At 44.3% G+C, this 17,303-nt stretch overlaps 1 protein-coding gene across 5 annotated transcripts in view; it reads right to left on the bottom strand.

Annotated features, from left to right (window-relative positions):
- The window catches only part of FLNA (filamin A), an 88,490-nt gene that overhangs the window by 21,487 nt on the left and 49,700 nt on the right, over nt 1–17,303 (bottom strand). For 2 of the 5 annotated variants that reach the window (XM_026676209.2, XM_087956859.1), the window contains exons 26-36: nt 15,854–16,024; nt 15,647–15,770; nt 14,584–14,740; nt 13,848–14,037; nt 13,573–13,596; nt 9,234–9,481; nt 1,969–2,059; nt 941–1,081; nt 718–846; nt 350–523; nt 99–260 (exon numbers count right to left, since the gene is read on the bottom strand). In XM_026676209.2, the coding sequence (XP_026531994.2) occupies nt 99–260; nt 350–523; nt 718–846; nt 941–1,081; nt 1,969–2,059; nt 9,234–9,481; nt 13,573–13,596; nt 13,848–14,037; nt 14,584–14,740; nt 15,647–15,770; nt 15,854–16,024 (1,611 nt within the window). Of the gene's footprint in view, nt 1–98; nt 261–349; nt 524–717; nt 847–940; nt 1,082–1,968; nt 2,060–5,670; nt 5,779–9,233; nt 9,482–13,572; nt 13,597–13,847; nt 14,038–14,583; nt 14,741–15,646; nt 15,771–15,853; nt 16,025–17,303 lie in introns of all 5 variants that reach the window. The other 3 variants (XM_026676207.2, XM_026676208.2, XM_026676210.2) reach the window with 3 other exon arrangements.

Here is a 17,303-nt window from a genome sequence, read left to right as displayed (position 1 = left end):
AAGAGATGGAAGGAAAGAGGAGATAATTCGTTAAGCCTCTCCCAACGGTTTTGTTCTACCCATGAATTCTCAGAGGTAGGCTAAAAAGGGGCACTCACCCACATGCCCGTTGCGTAGGCGTTTGAGCAGACAAGGCTCCTCACGACCGGAAGGTGGGATCACTGTGGCTGTCAGCTGGCTCAAGTCTGTCTCAGTGATGTTCAAGGGAATATCAGCCGATGAGCCCACTTTGAGATGGGACATGCGCATTGTATCATCACCTGTTGAAGCAGAGGCAGACAGGAGGGCTTCAGCATCAGCCAGCTGGCTTGCCTAGCCCACCTCACATCAGAGCAATCTCACATCTCACCGGTAATCTTGGCAGTGAAAGGACTCCCTGGGATGTGCTTGTCATTGTATTTCACCAGGATGTTGTAGTCTCCGGGCAAAACTGGGAGATAGGATACTGTGCAGGTGCCATCCTGGTTATCCGTGCATCCAATTTCTGCCTTAGAGGGTCCTTCAATGGCCAAAGAGAGTCCACCTGCAAACACCAGAAGGTCAAATACTGAAGACAGGTTGGCCCTGACAAGCTTGAGACCCAATTTGTTTGAAGGAATCCCAGTAACTGTTTTGTACAATTTATGTATGTATTTGCTGTATGAAGTCCTCCAAAGGGAAAAGACCCAAACAGAAGTAGGAACAGTTCTGGTAGGAGGAACATATGCCACAGCTTACCTTCTCCAGCATCTTTTGTATTGACTGTGAAGACAGCTGGCTTGTTGACCACACCATGGGTGAGTCCAGGACCATAAGCTGTCACATGGCCACTGTTAACATAATCCACATAGAACTGAAGGGGGCTACCTATTGAATCAGAAAGGGGTCACGATGTCATTTAGATATTACTCAGCACTCGCCAACCAGGATAACCGGGAAACTCCAGAGTCTGCAATGTTACCTGGGATATGCATGTTGTCGTAACGGATGTCCATCTCATGCAAGCCAGCCTCGGTGGGGGCATAACGCACCGTCACTGTGCCATCCTTATTGTCAGTAATATCTGGCTTGGCCACCTTACCAGAGGGCATACGTACCTCTCCTTTGGAAAGGGGATGGGAAGAAAAACAAAAACAATTCAGTGGCTTCGGTTAGTCTGAGCAGGAAGCCATATACTATTACTGTTCTATTAATATTAATATTGTAATACTATTCTGTTAATATGGGATCAGTAGGACATTTGAACAAAACCTGACTTCTATTGTCCAATGCAGCAACTCACAGGATACGAGCTAGGGCATTTATCTGCACTAGGCTAGAATCCTCTAAGAATTTTGCAAGGACATTTTTGGACAGTGATGGTTTTAGAGGTCTAAAGCTAACCATTGAAATCCCCCTTCCATAGCCTGGGGATTTCAAGATACTCTGGATTGCAATTTCTGTCGTATCAGTTGGGAATGATGTCGATTGCATGCCAATATATTTGGAAGAGACAGGAAAAGCTGTACTATCCTTAGCATCTCCCCTGCAGCTTCCAATAGATGGTTAATTACTCAACTTATTTGGTAGATACCAATGAAGTGAAAGTTCTGGCTAAAGATAAGGATTTAGTTTTGTGTCAAATCTAGGTAAGAGATGACAGCAGATCACTTTCTGCAAAGTACTAGAAGAAAAGTCACATGAATTGCATTTAGGTAATTCACATTTTGCCCCAAGAACACCTGTAATTCCCACAAAATAAAAGCTAACGATTATTTTCTGCATCTCTTAGCTATGAACCATGGGAAAAGGAAAGATTTAAAACCCTCAACCTGCCAATCTCCATAAAACTTCCTCACAAATTTCAACAGACCTTGCTCATTAACACCTTAGCTGCAAAAAAATAGCGATTTAAAATAAAAATAGGGATCAAGGAAGCTGAAGGTTACATATTTCATTCCCCAGGCTATTGATGCACATAGCTGTCTTTAAGCTACATTTCCAAATTACCTGTAATCTCCCCTTTTTTGATAGTGAAAGGAATAACCAAGTCGAAAGGCCGCAGTCCAGCATCCAGCCCGTTGACAGGACGATCTGTGGCCTGGAAAATAGAGGTGACCCACCATCCCAACAAGAGGAGTGAGAAACATGGAATGCACGTTGAAAGAGAAAGGGCACTTAAAGATGACAAGAAGGGATGAGAAGAAATGACAAGAATCCATAAAAAAGCAATGGAACACAGCCGACAAAGACAGACTCTGAAAAGCCCCTAGTTTCTCCCAAAATATCCTAAATGCTAGAATATGAACAGGCAGGATGGCTAGCCAACCAGGTGCACTGCCGCTGAATACAAGCGAGCTGGACAATTTCTCTTTGCTTTAAAGTCCAGGGTTGCAAAGTCTGGATTTTGCAAGAACAGGACCCTCTCTTCGCTTTTGGATGCAGGCTTCGAACCCAGGACATGACTAGGTTTTGCTCTGAAGCTGAATGTTCTCTCTCCGTAGCTTTTTATGCCAATAGCTAATGAAACTGCAATATTCAAGAACTTCCCTAGGACTCTAAAGTCAGAATTGGATTTAGGATTTGTCTCCAAAATCAGAATTTGGGGCAACTGTATCCTTTCTTTCCCCTTTTGTTTTAAAAAGCAGTGGAGCAAAGAGAAACTAGTTCAGCTGACTTGTCCATTAAGTTGTTTCAAGAAGCACCTGGCAATAGATTTGTCCCCCAGGAGCATCGCTATTCCTGCCCAGGTTTCTTTCTGTATCCCCAGGTTCTACTTCTCCTCTTCTTAAAGGAGTTACAGACCTCATATTTTCCAAAAGAGTAAGATCAAACCCCCCTGTGCTTTTAGCTGCCAGGGTAGATATTCCTCAGAAGGGTTTAGCTTAGCTACTGCTTACTTATGCTATATACTTGTCCCTTTCTGCTATCTTGTTGGCTGGCATGCTTGCCTATGCCTGGCTTATATCATTCAGTTGGAATGCTAAGTACTGGGATCCAACAAATGGACAACCAGACAGACATCGCCCGTCAGCAAGCTTCCCCCCAAAACACCAGGCCAGCATCAAGCCAAGGAGGACTCTACTTTTCGCTAGCCAGGCCCCCAGCAGAACACCCTGAACAAAGAGGTGAACCACATTCCTTCATAACCTGGAATAAGGAGGATACCTAAGCCAGATTGAGGAGGACCTGGAAACCCTGCCCAGCACAGGCCTTGACAAGGACGACACACAAAGCGTAGATGGCATCTAGAGATGGAGGGATGTGACCTCAGACAAAGACACCCTGGGAAAAGCACCAAACCTGCCACATTCTGGAGAGTCCCCTACCCACTCTGGAATTCAAGCAGAGCAGGCACAGTGGAGTTATGTTTATGGGGTGCAAAGAAAAGTGTCCTCAAAAGCAACAAAGCCTATGTTTTGAGTTCCTCGCAAGCCCTATGAGAAAGCCCCACTGTGAGAGTATCACGCCTGCAGCACTGCCCTCTGCATAAGCTCGTCAAGGAGTTTTATGATAGCCAAGCATCTCCATTTCATACCATACTTTGCAGAATTCATTCATTAACTGCTAGCTGGCAATGTCTGTGGAGGAGACAGGGTGCTGGAAGAATGTTTCGTGTTTGCAGAGAATGCCAAGAGAGATTATAGCCAAGCCAGCAAAGAAGCATCAGCTACCTAAGGGGAAGCGACCCTAAATTCAACAGTTAGTTGAAAATGTCTATGGAGATTCTCGGTCATACAGGTCATGGTTGTCCCAAAGGTGCTTCCCCCCCACCCTCATCCAGTTAGAGCTAAAGAAGCTGCTTGGATGAGAAGCGAAATGTTTTCAAAGAAAAACAAGAAAGTCCAGTTGCCTCTTGAAAAAAGCACCTTTTAGGACAGTTAGTTTGAAAAGTTTAGGCTTCTCTAAAAACAGCCCCATTTCTTGATGAAGCTTGGCAGAGGGGGGAAAAGAATGAACTCTCAGCAGTTCATTGGTTTGATGGTCGGTGTAATCCTGTGCATAAAGAGTCCCTGCTTTTTTCTAGTTGTATTTAAAAGAAAGCTCACTGGCTGTACTGTAATTGGCATTATAACCGTATCCGGTTTGATTCAGTCCCAGGTAGAGATATAGAAAAGCCAAACCAACAGTGGCTCTCCAAGATCTCAAACAAGATTGCAAGTGGACAATTTCATTCTTCTTCTTCTTTTTTTTAAGTAACGTGCTGAAAAAAAAAAATACTTCCTGCACTTCTAAATTTCAGACGACCTGTTTCTGGCTTCTCAGTGGAAAAAAATGAATTTCCAAAAAACCCAAATTCATCTGCCCTTCATGGCTGTATCATCCCTATATTGTAAGAGGGAGAGACAGGTGATCCTCGACGTACGATCACCATTAAGCCTAACATTTCGATTGCTCAGTGGGACATTGGTTAAGGGAGTTTCGCCCCATTTTAGGACCTTTCTTTCCTGCAGTTGTTAAGTGAACCACTTGCAGTTGATAAGCTAGTAACCCGGTTGTTCAGTGAATCTGGCTTCCCCGTTGGCTTTGCTGGTCCGAAGGTTGCAAAAGGGGATCACCTTGGGAGACGGCAATGGTCATGAGTATAAACCAGTTGCCAAGCATCTGAAATCTGACCCCATGATCCTGGGGACGCTACGAAGGTTGTAAAACTGTGAAAAAAATGGCCATAAGTCACTTTTTCCAGTGCTCTTTGAAGGGTCACTCAATGAACTGTTGTAAGCCGAGGACTCCCTGTACTGAATTCTATCCCACAGCTTCTGCAGCTTGGTGGTGGTTTCAAGGGACAGTAACCAATGGTGCTCCACATAGGATTTGCCCACATTCAGGGGTGGGATTCAAATTTTTTAACAACTGGTTCTCTGGGCGTGGCTTAGGTGGTAGCCGTGGCTTGGTGGTCATGTGACTGGGTGGACGTGGCTTAGTGCTCATGTTATTGGCTGGGCGTGGCCAACTCAACAGCACTCACATCGAGACACGCATCTCCTCGCCCGGCCTCTCGTGACTGTGGGGATGCTGCAATAATCGTAAGTGTGAAAAATGGTCATAAGTCACTTTTTTTAGTGTCATTGTAACTTTGAATGGTCACTCCACACAAGCAAAGTACCAGCAAAAGAGCGGAAAAAAAACTCCAGAGACGTTCCAGAGAGATGGTCTAGTCTTGCCAAGAATGTAATAAGGGTTAATGGAGAGGCAGTTTCTGTAAGCAACACCAGAATGTTTCCTTCCTTCCTTCCTTACAGGATTAGGCCAGTAATTTCTTCTAACAACCGGTTCTCCAAACTGCTTAGAATGTTAACAACCGGTTCTAGAGAATAGGTGTGAACCTGTAGAATCCCACCCCTGCCCACGTTCCCCATAACAGGACCATCACCAGGCTCAAGGTTGACTCAGCCTCCCATCCTTCCGAGGTTGGTAAAATGAGGACCCAGATTGTTGGGGGCAATAGGCTGACTCTGTAAACCGCTTAGAGAGGGCTGGAAAGCACTGTGAAGCGGTATATAAGTCTAAGTGCTATTGCTATTATCCGAAGTCATTCATTGGTGCCTGTCTTGGGGGAAAAGTCGGGTCCTGACACCATATCATTTCAAGCAGCCACATCAGCCCCCAAGCAGTGCCAAGGCAAGCGAAGCAGCCATATGAATTCCATGGGGCACTTCCCTCCACCCCCCCAGAATGCGCTGGGCTAGCTTTTCCTCTATGAAACTGAACTGTTCCTGCCGGTCCCCAGGGCTGCTGTGCACCAGGTGCGTATGCGTAGGGTGGGGCACGCATCGGCTGGGCCATCTGCTGGGGGGTCGTGCGCTCACCATCCAGGGCCTGTGGCAGGAACGGGGCAAGATGGTTAGAATAGGATCGACGGAAAGGCCGGCTCCAAGCCAATGACGTCATTACGGCGTTTCAGAGCTCAGACACAGAAAAAGGACAACCGTTGTTTGTTTTCCCCCCTTTGGAGCTGGAGAACCATCCCCAATGGAGATATCTTAACCAACCGCTGCTTAGAAGGGCTTGTTTGCCAAGGATAAAACGATTCAGCACTTGCTGTTGGACCACAGGGTTTGGGGCTTTTCCCAGTGGATGCTAATCTTTGTGATTCCATTCTACCCCAAAGCCGAAATATAATTCTACTCTTCAAAAAAAAAAGATAGAAAAATAGAAAGAAAAATAGAAAGAAAAAGAGAGAAAAGAGAGAGAAAGAAAAAGAGAGAGAGAGAAAGAAAAAGAAAAAGAAAGAAAAGAAAAAAAGAAACAAGAACTCATCACAAATAACTCATATTTGATCTGGATCTTGCCACAACCAAAGTGAGAGCTTGAAACTTGTTTTTTTTTTTCAAAAACAAAACAAAAACAAAACTACCCCACTATCTGCAATAGCAATGGCATACACACGGAACACAGAGTTTGAGGACAACCCATATGAGGGAGAACATGAGAGAGGAGCTCTGCCCACCCCACTGAAGCCACTGGATGCTTCAATTCTTTTTTATTTAAAAACCAATACAACCAAAAATGTCTAAAGTTGATGGCAGCACCTGGCTAACCTTGGAAAATCTCTTGAATCATAAGTAGAGCCAAGCTTGTATGGGGGACCACTAGGAAATTCCAATGCTATATGTTAGATTGGAAACTGGAAAAATTGGGAGAAAATAATGGCAAGCTAATTTGGTATTGTTGCCAAAAGAAGAAGAAAAAAAGTCTACGGGGACATGTCCAGGAATTCAGTTTAATTTAAGGGAGGCTTTATTTTTCTAAGACCTAGATCACACACACACACACACAACTTCATTGATTGCCAACTCCAAATAATGATCTCACAGCAACATGTGTTATATAACACAGTACCAATTTACATTTGGAGAAGAGGCTGCCTGAAATTACATAGTTGAAACTCAGCAGAGGAGTTTCTCCATTTGCTCATGCCCTGACTGGGAAGTATTAAAATAGAAAAAAGTATACTTTTTTTTTCTTTTTAAAGGTTTTCAATACTGCGCCTGAACTGTGGGGGTTGACAAGAAATGTGTGTGCACCTTTTCTGTGCAGGTGGGTTTAATATATATGGATCCCCCCCCCTTCCCCCGGATCGCATCCTTGTGTAAATCCAAAATGCATAGCTGTAGACCAGGGGTGTCCAACCTTGGCCACTTTAAGCAAAGCTGGCTGAGGAATTCTGGGAGTTGAAGTCCACAAGTCTTAAAGTGGCCAAGGTTGGACACCCCTGCTGTAGACAGACATGAAAAGAGGTTGGGTTGGGGGAGGGACGGCGGCGGGGCAATAGAGGATCAACCAAATCACCCTATTGTTGGGATAACCAAGTTGGTTGTAATGAACTGCTGATTGTCATCAAAGGAATGTGCTTCCTTGGCAACTGGAAGTCAAATGACCAAGCAGAAAACCTGGAGAGGTCTCTGTGTGTCCTTAGGTAAGCCTTCTCCCACGCCTGCCAGATGCTTTCAACAACATCACCCCTACCGTGTGCCATGCTGGCTGGGAAGGAGCGGAGTTGTTTGGCCAGCACATCTGCCAGCATCAGCTTGGGAGAAGGCTATCTCGGGTCAACTTGTCTCATTCTGGCACCATAAGTTGGCAGTTAAGATGCAGATCATGGCCAGCAGGAAGTGGTTGAGAGCTATCAATCGGCACGTAAGTTTGTGCTGGAGGAAGCTTGCAAAGCCAACACCAAGGGGGAAAAAAATTAAGAATTAAGTCCCCAAGTTTCTGCAACTGCGGAATTGCAAGGTGGGGATGGAAAAGGGAAACAGTTTATTGCTTTCCACCAAATCCAAACTTCCTTGATTCAGGGAATCTTGCCTGTTTGTTTCTAAAACCACAAGAGAGGAGGAGGAGGAGAAGGAAAGGCCCTGCCTGCTTCCATACCCCTCCCTTTCCCCTCCTTTCATTGAGGTGAGCCAGGAGGCTCCTTTTGTGTTGGAACCTGGAAAGTGTGACTATTGTGACAAATATTTGAACAGGAAGACTTGGTGTCCAAAAGCCAAACAATGAGTCACTTGTTAAAGACAGATAAATTGCACATCACAGTTTTGAGTTGCTAACTTGCTTTTAACAGTCAGAGGCCACAGTCAAGTGGGAGGGGAAAACTCTCTTCCTCATACACACCCCTTCATTACTTCTGAGCTGCTTGATTCCACACAGGCCATTTCCACGAGAAAGCATTCCGAAATGCAATCCCTAAACCTAGAAACGGAAGCAACGTACTTGCAAACATGGGTCTGCCATCTTGATATTAAAAAAAAAACAAGTTTCTAGCCCTCAGATATATGGTGTGGCAAAATTGGATGAGTTTAAGTAACCTTTTCAGAAACCAGCTGCAAAGAATACAAGAGACTGCCTAATTTATAGCTCCTCCTTTAAAAAAAAAAAGATTAAGTAGAATCATATCTCAAAACTGGAGGAAGCACTGTGGTTGCTGCTTTGGAAAGTAGGCAGCTGGGTAATCATTCCAGCAGACATCCTGCTTTCCTATGCACAGAAAATATATTCTCTTTGGATCTTGTGAATATAAGAGACCCAAGGGGAGCCAGGAGGTTCAGTGGCTGCACTGCTGCTGAGGGACAGTCTTTGTGGAAGGGAAAACACCTTCCCTCTGACCTCTCCCCCCCGCTCAGCCAACAACCAGAAAACAGGTTTAGCAGCCAGATGCTCATCCTGCTGAAGGGCACCCCAGAATTCGGTTCTGAGCTGAGCGCTGGGAAGTGGGGAGCAGGAATCATTTGTCTAAGGTGTCAGATTTAAAGGAGAAATGCTTCATCTTCTCAGTGTGAACAAGTAGCTTTGTCTCTTGTCACTACAGCCCTCTTTTCTAACCGTGATCCAATAATTTGATCGATTGATTTACTCCATGTTTATACTGTCCAGAAAGAAAGAGTTGATTTGTACCAGTTTTACTTGTTAACCAATTCGCTTTACACCCCCCCCTCCACCTCCCACTCAAAATTTGAGTTTTTAAATCCAAGCACCAGCAGCTTCCTCCTTTTATTTATGGGAGGGAGGGGTGAAAAGGAAAGGGAAGGAGGAAATTGAAGCAGCCATTTCATCAAAACCTTTGGACAGATTTGCACGCAACTTGCTTCTACCTGTACAGCATATTTCAGGTGAATCTTTGGCTTCCAGAGACACTAGTCTGTTGGAAGCACCTGCAAGATGATTGCACTTTGTCTGCACAGTGTAGACTGTGTATTCCCCACAAAAAGCTACCACAGCAGACTCTATGGAGGCCACCGATACAAAGATTTCTCCCGCCTCAGGGTAATACTCACCGTAACCTGGAATGGGCTGTTGGGAATATGCTCTCCTCCAAAGCGAACACAGATGACGTATTTGCCCGGCTGGGGTGCCGTGTAGAAGATGTCAAAGGTCCCATCCTCATTTTCTACCACGTCAACATCTACCTCTGTGCCATCTGGTGTGCACACTGTGCAGGTCACCTTGCCTTTTCCAGCAGCCTTGGCATCCACGGTGATGACAGTCTCTTCACCAATCTGGATGGTGGGACCAATTCCGGCTCCTAGCAAAAGAAAGAATCATGGGAAAGGAGAACTTGATCCTAACCCACACCCAACCTTTCCTCCCCTTGTCCACTCTGAATCGGCTAAACTCTTAAGCCTCTTCAGCAATCCAGGCTTCTGTAAACGGGAGCCTCCCTCTGAAAGATATCTGACTGAGGAAGGTTGGATCAACCTGTATTACCAATTTCCCCTACATATTTAGTCAGCGGAAGGTGGAATCAAAAAGGCTGATTCACAAATAGATAAAAGAATAATGAATTATCAGATTGGGATAGCTCAATGCAAGTCAGGTGAGAACACCTTCAACAGAGGGCTCCTTAACATTCACCACAGAATGCCTTCAGAATAAGCAGAACTAGAGCAAATTCCTTCACCTCTTGGCTGTTAACAATCATGGCCACTTCAGCAAACACTTCTAGCCGTGTCTCAGTAAACTCTTTTAGAAAATCACTATGTTTAAAAGGGAACAAGAACCAAACAGCTGAAACTAGGCCCCACCTCAACTCAGTTCCATATAAATGGAAAACGCTTCCCATTCCTTATTGCCAGAATCTTTAGCCCAGGCCTCTCTTTATGCATCTCAGTAGCTTGCTCCCAGTTGTCCATGCACTTCATGCAAGGAGGAAGCTGTTGAGGTGTCAAAGAAGAGCTACTGTAGGGCGTCAATTGCTATTTGCATAGGGGTGGACGAAAAATGTAAGTTATAAACCCTACCAAACTCACACAAGAGGCTGAGAGCTAGATCAGAAACATACTTGATACTTCATGTCAGTCCCTAGGACTAAATCAGACAATTTCACATTGAGAAATAGAGCAAATAGTTAGCGTTGTTATAGTAATCAAAGCTATGGTCAGTCACTATCAGGAGCAGATTCTTGAAGCAAGGGAACAGTTTCCAATGACCGGATCTATCAATGCCAAAGGTTTCTGGGAGAGCTCATTTCCCCTGGAAAATAAGCCCCAACTTAACAGGGGAAGTATGGGAAGTGCCATAGATAAAGGTGCTTTTCTTAATGATGTATAATAACTTTTATATGGTGATTAGCTTTGTTTTTAGTAAGAGAAAATCTTAGCTGAAATTCCAGTTGGCAGCCCACTCTCTATAATTCTCAAGGTGGAAGTGAGGTGAATGAGATGAAGCAGTTGCAGTAGTACTTACATCCCTTGGTCTATTGTTTTAGCTGTTTTGATAGATAGATAGATAAATAGATAGATAGATAGATAGATAGATAGATAGATAGATAGATAGATAGATAGATAGATAGATGATAGATAGATAGATAGATAGATAAGATAGATAGAGATAGAGAGATATAGATAGAAAAATAGAGATAGATATAGATAGAAAAATAGAGAGAGATATAGATAGAAAAATAGAGAGAGATATAGATAGAAAAATAGATAGATAGATGATAGAAAAATAGAGATAGAGAGATATAGATAGAAAAATAGATAGATAGATAGATAGAAAAATAGAGAGAGAGATAGAGAGATATATATAATTTTTTTTAGTATTTGTTCATGACCCTGTAATGCTTTTTAGATATTTACTGTTTTAAATTGGTGCCCAGAGTCATTTGCACATGGAATAGGTGGCTATTAGATACATTGCTTCAATTTTCAGCTATCTTCTTCTGAATCTGTTGCTTTCTGCCAGGACATTGAATTCACAGGTTAAGCAAAGCCATCAAGACTTCCACAGGGGACTATGCTCCTTTTTGGGGAATCCAGAATTAGCATTATTTTGGCAGGGTGAATATTTTTTTCAGTATTGGCAAGGTACGTTGACGAGGGAAATGCCTGAATTCATGTTTTGCCAGTTTGGCACACGCGAGCAAAAGCTTTGGGCGAGTGCTTTCCCTGCTCAGATTACTTGGTGAATTCCTTGCCAAAAAGATGCCTCTAACTATCTGGCAAGCTAGGTCCAGGCTAAAGACCTGTTCGTCCCTTGCAATTTACAGCTCTTATTTGGATGTCGGAGATCCACAACTTTTTCTCTCATATTGAGAGAATCCAATACTTTACCTGTTTAGTCTCTTAGGCTTCCACACGTCACTGAAGTACAATTCCCAGTATCCACTGGCCAAACCTGGTAGAAATTGTAGTTCAGAAGCATCTGGAACACCACAGTTTCCCTGACCTTGGAGATCTGTGTTCCTATGCTTGATCAAGTGAAAGAACATATACTTTTAACATGGTTCTCCCACAGGGTTCAACCTCTGGAACGCCACAGAATGGACAAGACAAGAAGAAGCAACTTCTGCTTCATGTTATCCAGTAATGACTACTCCAGGGAGTCCTTGACTTACAATCGGTCTCTTAGTGACCACAATTGACTCAAGGGGGGGGGGGACTTACAACCCAGATTCAAAGTTCTAACAATTGGGTACCCTCCGCAGTCACCTGACCAAACTTTGGGCACTCAGCAACTTGTTCACTTGCAGCATCCAGTGGTTATGTAACTGTATACTACAACGTTTCTGCAGAAAACCAGCCCTTATTTCCTTAACTGCAGTGAGCCGCTTAATGACTGCTGCAAAAGCGGTCATAAAATTGGGCTAGTCACAACATACTGACTGCAATGGGCAGGCTGCATTACAAGTCGTATGTCGAGGACCACCTACATATAGCTGTCATTATTAGCAATTGGGACAGTCTTATCTTTCAGGAATTACCATAATACTTCTTTTTTCTGAGCCACCAAAGTTGGAAGTTGTCATTGCATATTATGCAGACTCCTCCTATAACTTTGAAATGTGTGCTGTGTGAAGGGCTGCTGTGGTTCCTTTTAACTATCTCGAGCCTTCCCTTTACCCAGCTTCATTTTAGGAGTTTAGATTCTTTTTATTTGCAGAAAGAGAGGAAAAAAACCCCTTCCCTGGTCTGAAAATAAATCTCCAGCAGTTCTTTGATTAACATGGGAGATTTTGCTGGCTACTTCTATAAATGCAGTCTGTTCCCTGCTTCAAGACTTCTGCACCTTGGCAGTGTGCATCTTCCAGGACAAGGTGGTTCCCTCCAACCTCCCCCCCCCCCAAGCTCGCAACACCCCTGTCGATACAGAGGGAATCTCCCCCCCCCCCCCAAAGGTTAGGAAACATGCATGGTGCCAATCCATTTATTTCTGATTATAAAGACCCACCCTTCATGCTGCAAGCAAGAGGGTGACTTCAAGAGCAAAGGGAAGGGAGAGGAGGGGGCTACCTGGGGAATGGGAGAGGGGATTTCCAGGCCCCCACCATGCTGCAACCTTACCCTGACATTTAGATCCACCTGGTTGTTTCTCAGCAGTTCACTGAGTTGGGCACAGTCCAAGGTGTTGTTTTTTTTTCCACCTCACAAGGAAAGGTACGGGCGGTTTGCCAATCAGGCAGAGCTGCTTGCCAATGTTACAAGTAACCCTTAGTTGAGCGATTGGAGGAAAACACCAGTCATCTCAGCTCAATATTCACGACACATCTGGACTATGTGAAAAATATGATGTAATCAGAGGTAGGACTGATAGCCCAGATGTTCACGAGGGCCAAGATCCCTGGCTCAGTGAAGAGAGAAATGAACCCTGCGTCAGGACATGAAGATTATCTGCTTTTCTCAAGGCTTGAGAGCTGATTAGGGGGCCTTCTTACAAACTGGCATTTTTATAGTAGAGTAAAACCACTCATTTTCCCATTCATCTAACAGCGCTTTATCTATAGGGGGAAAAAAAATACTCCCATAATTGGTTTTTAAAATGACAATCTGAACCGTCAACTGACTGATCAGCAGGGCTGCAATTGAAGGCCCTGCTTTTTAAATTTCCAAGTCATTCCACCCTAATGTTTTACTTCAGAGGTTCCTTTACATGGCAAGTGGAACAATACATGGCAGCTCTGTATTATTTCTGGCAAATGGCACGCCGACATTAACAGACCGATCGGACGAGCCTAGTTCTAGTCTACGCACACAGCCTCTTCCAGTTCAGAGGGTGTCCTGCCACCCAACCTCAAGCACAGGTGGAGTCTAATGCAGGGGAGGGGAACCATGCAAGGGGAAAACTGCAGAGGGAGCAAGCAGACGGAGGGGAAGGGGGAGCCATCAGCAAGCTGCTTACCTAGCCCATGACCTCCAATCGACACTGAGGTGAAAGGGCAAAGAGCAAGGGTAATCAGAGTGAGACAAAAATCACACAAAACAGTGCACAATTAAAAAAAACACAACACACACACAGGAAACATAAATCCCTTTCCCCACAGTGGTGCGCAAGTGGGGCCGGAGGTGCCCGGCAAAAAGCAGTCTTGTGTGGGGCGTGGCATTGATTCAGCGTGGCTTGCCCACCCTCCAGCATCTTCCCCCTCCCTGAGACCCTTAGCCTGGAAGAGCTCTCACCTGTCACCGTACACTTGCTGGCATCACCAGTTGGTAAAGCACGGATACGGTAGGGCGAGTAGGGAATCTCGTCCCCGCCATACTTGATGAGAATGGTGTAGCGGCCAGTCATATCGGGAACGTAAGACACTGTGTAGGTGCCATCTTGGTTGTCCCGGATGGTGGCCTTTTTGGGTTTGCCTTCAGGATCCTGAGCAAAGAGCAAGGCAAGTGGGTTGGTGTAGAGCCAGTGGAAGGCACCCAAGCCTATAGGTCAGGGTTTCCCAAAGTGGTCAGTATTGGCTTGTAAGCACGAGACTACCGAAGAGGTCAATGTTACTACAGAACAGTGTGAAATCTCAGCTGCCCATTCTTTAGCTGATGCTGGCCTTTATGTGCATCGAATTCTTGCCAAGAACCTAGAATCTATTGGCATAGCACATGTGCAGATCTAAGAAGTGGGGTCTTTTGTAACTGGCAGACATTTTGTCAATGTGCAGATTTGTAGTGCTATCCAAGATCTTTTGGTATGGTACCCACTGACGAGGAGAAAGAAGAGAAAAGCGCAGGGGCAGGTAAGAGGGCTGATCCTGTGCTGTTCTCTTCTCCTCTCAGCTGATCGTCAGAACTTTTTTCTTTTTTTTTTGCTACCGGTTTGGCTGAACCGGGCCGAACCGGTAGCATTTCACCACTTTCTGGAAACCTCACAGTGAAAAATGCAGATATCTGTCTAATGGTGGGCCTATTTTTTTCTTACCGTGATCTGTACAGCCAACAAGCCTTCTCCAGCATCCTTAGCGTCAATTGTAAACTCAACTGGCAAACTGGCTGGAACACCTGTAGTGTTTAGTCCGGGACCACTGGCTTTGACCTTGCTAGCATCATGAGTAGGTAGAACCTTAACTTTGAATGGGCTGGAGAAATACAAGAAAGAAGAAATGTGAGGGATAAGTAAATATATTAGTTTATCGAAAAGTCTTAAGGACCTCTGTGTTTCTAAGGTGCACAAATGCTCCTCGGCATCAGAAATCATTGTAATTGTCCTATTTTTACAACACAGTCTTCCCAAACCGACACCTAACCAAAAAATCAGAATGGTACCCTCAGAATTCCTTTCAGCCATATTGAATTGAGTTTTGAGAAGTTCACTCTGAATATATTGAGAAATGTATCACATTAAAAAAAAAAGCTGGAACTGGGACTAAGGGTCCGTAGAGCCTCTCATAATGCTACTGCTGAATTTATTCCCATTCCTTTTTCAGGCAGAAATCCAAGAGCTGTTGGTGGAGCTTCAGCAGGAGCAACTATACATAAACAAGGGAAGCATTCCCCCGTGTATCTTCTGTCCTTAAAAAGATGGATGGTGCAAGCTTTCTTTCGGCTTTTTTCTCACGTTACAAACCAAGGTAATGAGGAATATTGAGCGTTAGCTTAAGCAAGCATCCTAGTGACTCTTTAAGAGTTGCTAACTAGGCAATTTCTATTTTCTGCAAGTTCTGTTACTGTGGAATAAAACCCAGTTGACATTTTATTACCACCAGAGGTCTTCCTTTTCTTCATGGTTCTTCAAGGCCTAAAAAATGACCATTCACTATGTCACCCTGGAGTAAGTGTAATGGGAGGAAACCACCATGTACAGTATCCCAAATGCTACAGAAGCTCTTGTCAGGCCATCTGAGCTTCCATTTTTCAAATATTCTTTTTTGGGAGAAGAGAGGCCTGTTAATTGTAAGGATCAGAAGTTTGTCAATGAACGTTGTGTTTCTGCATTTCTGCCACAGAGGCTTCTGTTCTTTGGCCTCCCATCAATCCATTCCTACCTGTGAGGCACCTCATCATCTCCATAGCGCACAGCAATGTTATACGGTCCTTCACGACTTGGGACGTAACTTGCAGTCTGAGTACCATCAGCGTTATCTACTACATCTACAGGTTCAACTACTCCTGTAGGAGAAGGGCAAGAGGTGAGGGATGAACCAAAGCTCAAAGAAGATACTATTTGTCCAGTCAGGTACAGATTTACTTACCCTTTGGACCTTGAACTTTAACCTCGAGGGGTGCAACACCTGCCTTGCTGGTGTCCACTGTAAAGGACTGGGGAACATTGGCTCTGACGACACCAGGAGTCAGGCCAGGGCCTGAGCATTTTACCTTGGATGAATCCACCACATCATGCACAGGGACTTTGAATGGGCTTCCTACAGAGAAGAAAGAAACAAAACCTAAGTCAGGGAACTACAATTTGGAGTAAGCTTCCTACAGTTTTTTTTTTTTAAAGATTATTTGATTTCTCACCGTCCATTGCTTACTGTGAAAGAGACACATTTGTAATCCTTATTTTCACAACCTCTCTACTATCCTTTCTGTTTATCTCTCTGGCCTTTAAGGAAGCTTGGGAAATGTGAGCTTTAGTGAGTGACTAACCAGTTTGATGATTCTGAACATGTTCCAGCCATAGGATGACAATACCTGCTACTAGCGACCAGCACCAAGATGTTACAATAGCTTGGACAGGTGCCTTGTATTCAGCCCAGGATACCCTACTATACCCACCCAATCCTATGCCAGGAGTTAGAATTTCCTGCTCTACCCTTCCTGGTTTGATAATTATTGCTTAGATAGGAGCAGGTGAAGTGCTCCAAAACCTAAACACAACTTATGGGTTATTGTTTTCAGAAGGAACCAAGCTGAAGACATCCATGTCATTAATCTTTTGGTCAAGATTAACCATTCCGCAGTAATGGCTTATACATATAGAAATGATGGGAAACCAGTGATGCAGTGCAGAGATTAAGATGCAGGTTCTGAATTGGGGAGTCTGGAACCCAATCCCTGTTGAGTCACAAACGCTGGACCAAACCAGTGTTTTTCAACCCAATGCAACTCATGGGTTTGTTGTTGTACAAATAAATTAGGGAGATTCCACACAAGTTGTCTTTTCATCTCCCAGAGAAGCAGGTGGATATAAATGCAATAAATAAAGAGGCAATAATCTTTGGTCCAAAGACTGGATAAGGGCCTACAAGGCTTCTTTGTCCAGTGAAAACTACATGCCCAGAATGGAGAACGAGGAGGCCTGTCTGCTTCTTCCATCGTTAAGCTCATCGCTACTTTTCTGCCCATATTGCAAGGAAAGTGACTTCCTCTTTCTGTGTATCAGAATCATCCAACTATACTCAAGGAGTCTCCTCATCCATAGAGAGACTACTACTCTGTAGGTGGATAAGGCTTCAAGAGGGGATCCTATTTACCGTATTTGCCGGCGTATAAGACGACTGGGCGTATAAGACGACCCCCAACATTTCCACTCAAAATATAGAGTTTGTTATATACTCGCCGTATAAGACTACCCCTCTTCCACACACCTTCCACTTTTGCACTTTTTTTTTTTTTGACGCACTTTTCTGCTTTGGACAATTTTGAAATGAGCTAATCCAATTTTGAACCAAGAATATGCAAATAGCTATGGAGTTTAGA

The sequence above is a fragment of the Notechis scutatus genome, chromosome 2 (assembly GCF_049901735.1).
Source record: "Notechis scutatus isolate UNSWTSFEM ecotype Mainland chromosome 2, rNotScu1.2, whole genome shotgun sequence".
In the NCBI taxonomy this organism is placed as follows: domain Eukaryota; kingdom Metazoa; phylum Chordata; class Lepidosauria; order Squamata; family Elapidae; genus Notechis; species Notechis scutatus.
Note: the sequence above shows the minus strand (reverse complement) of the source record. Positions and strands in the feature narration are given on the sequence as shown.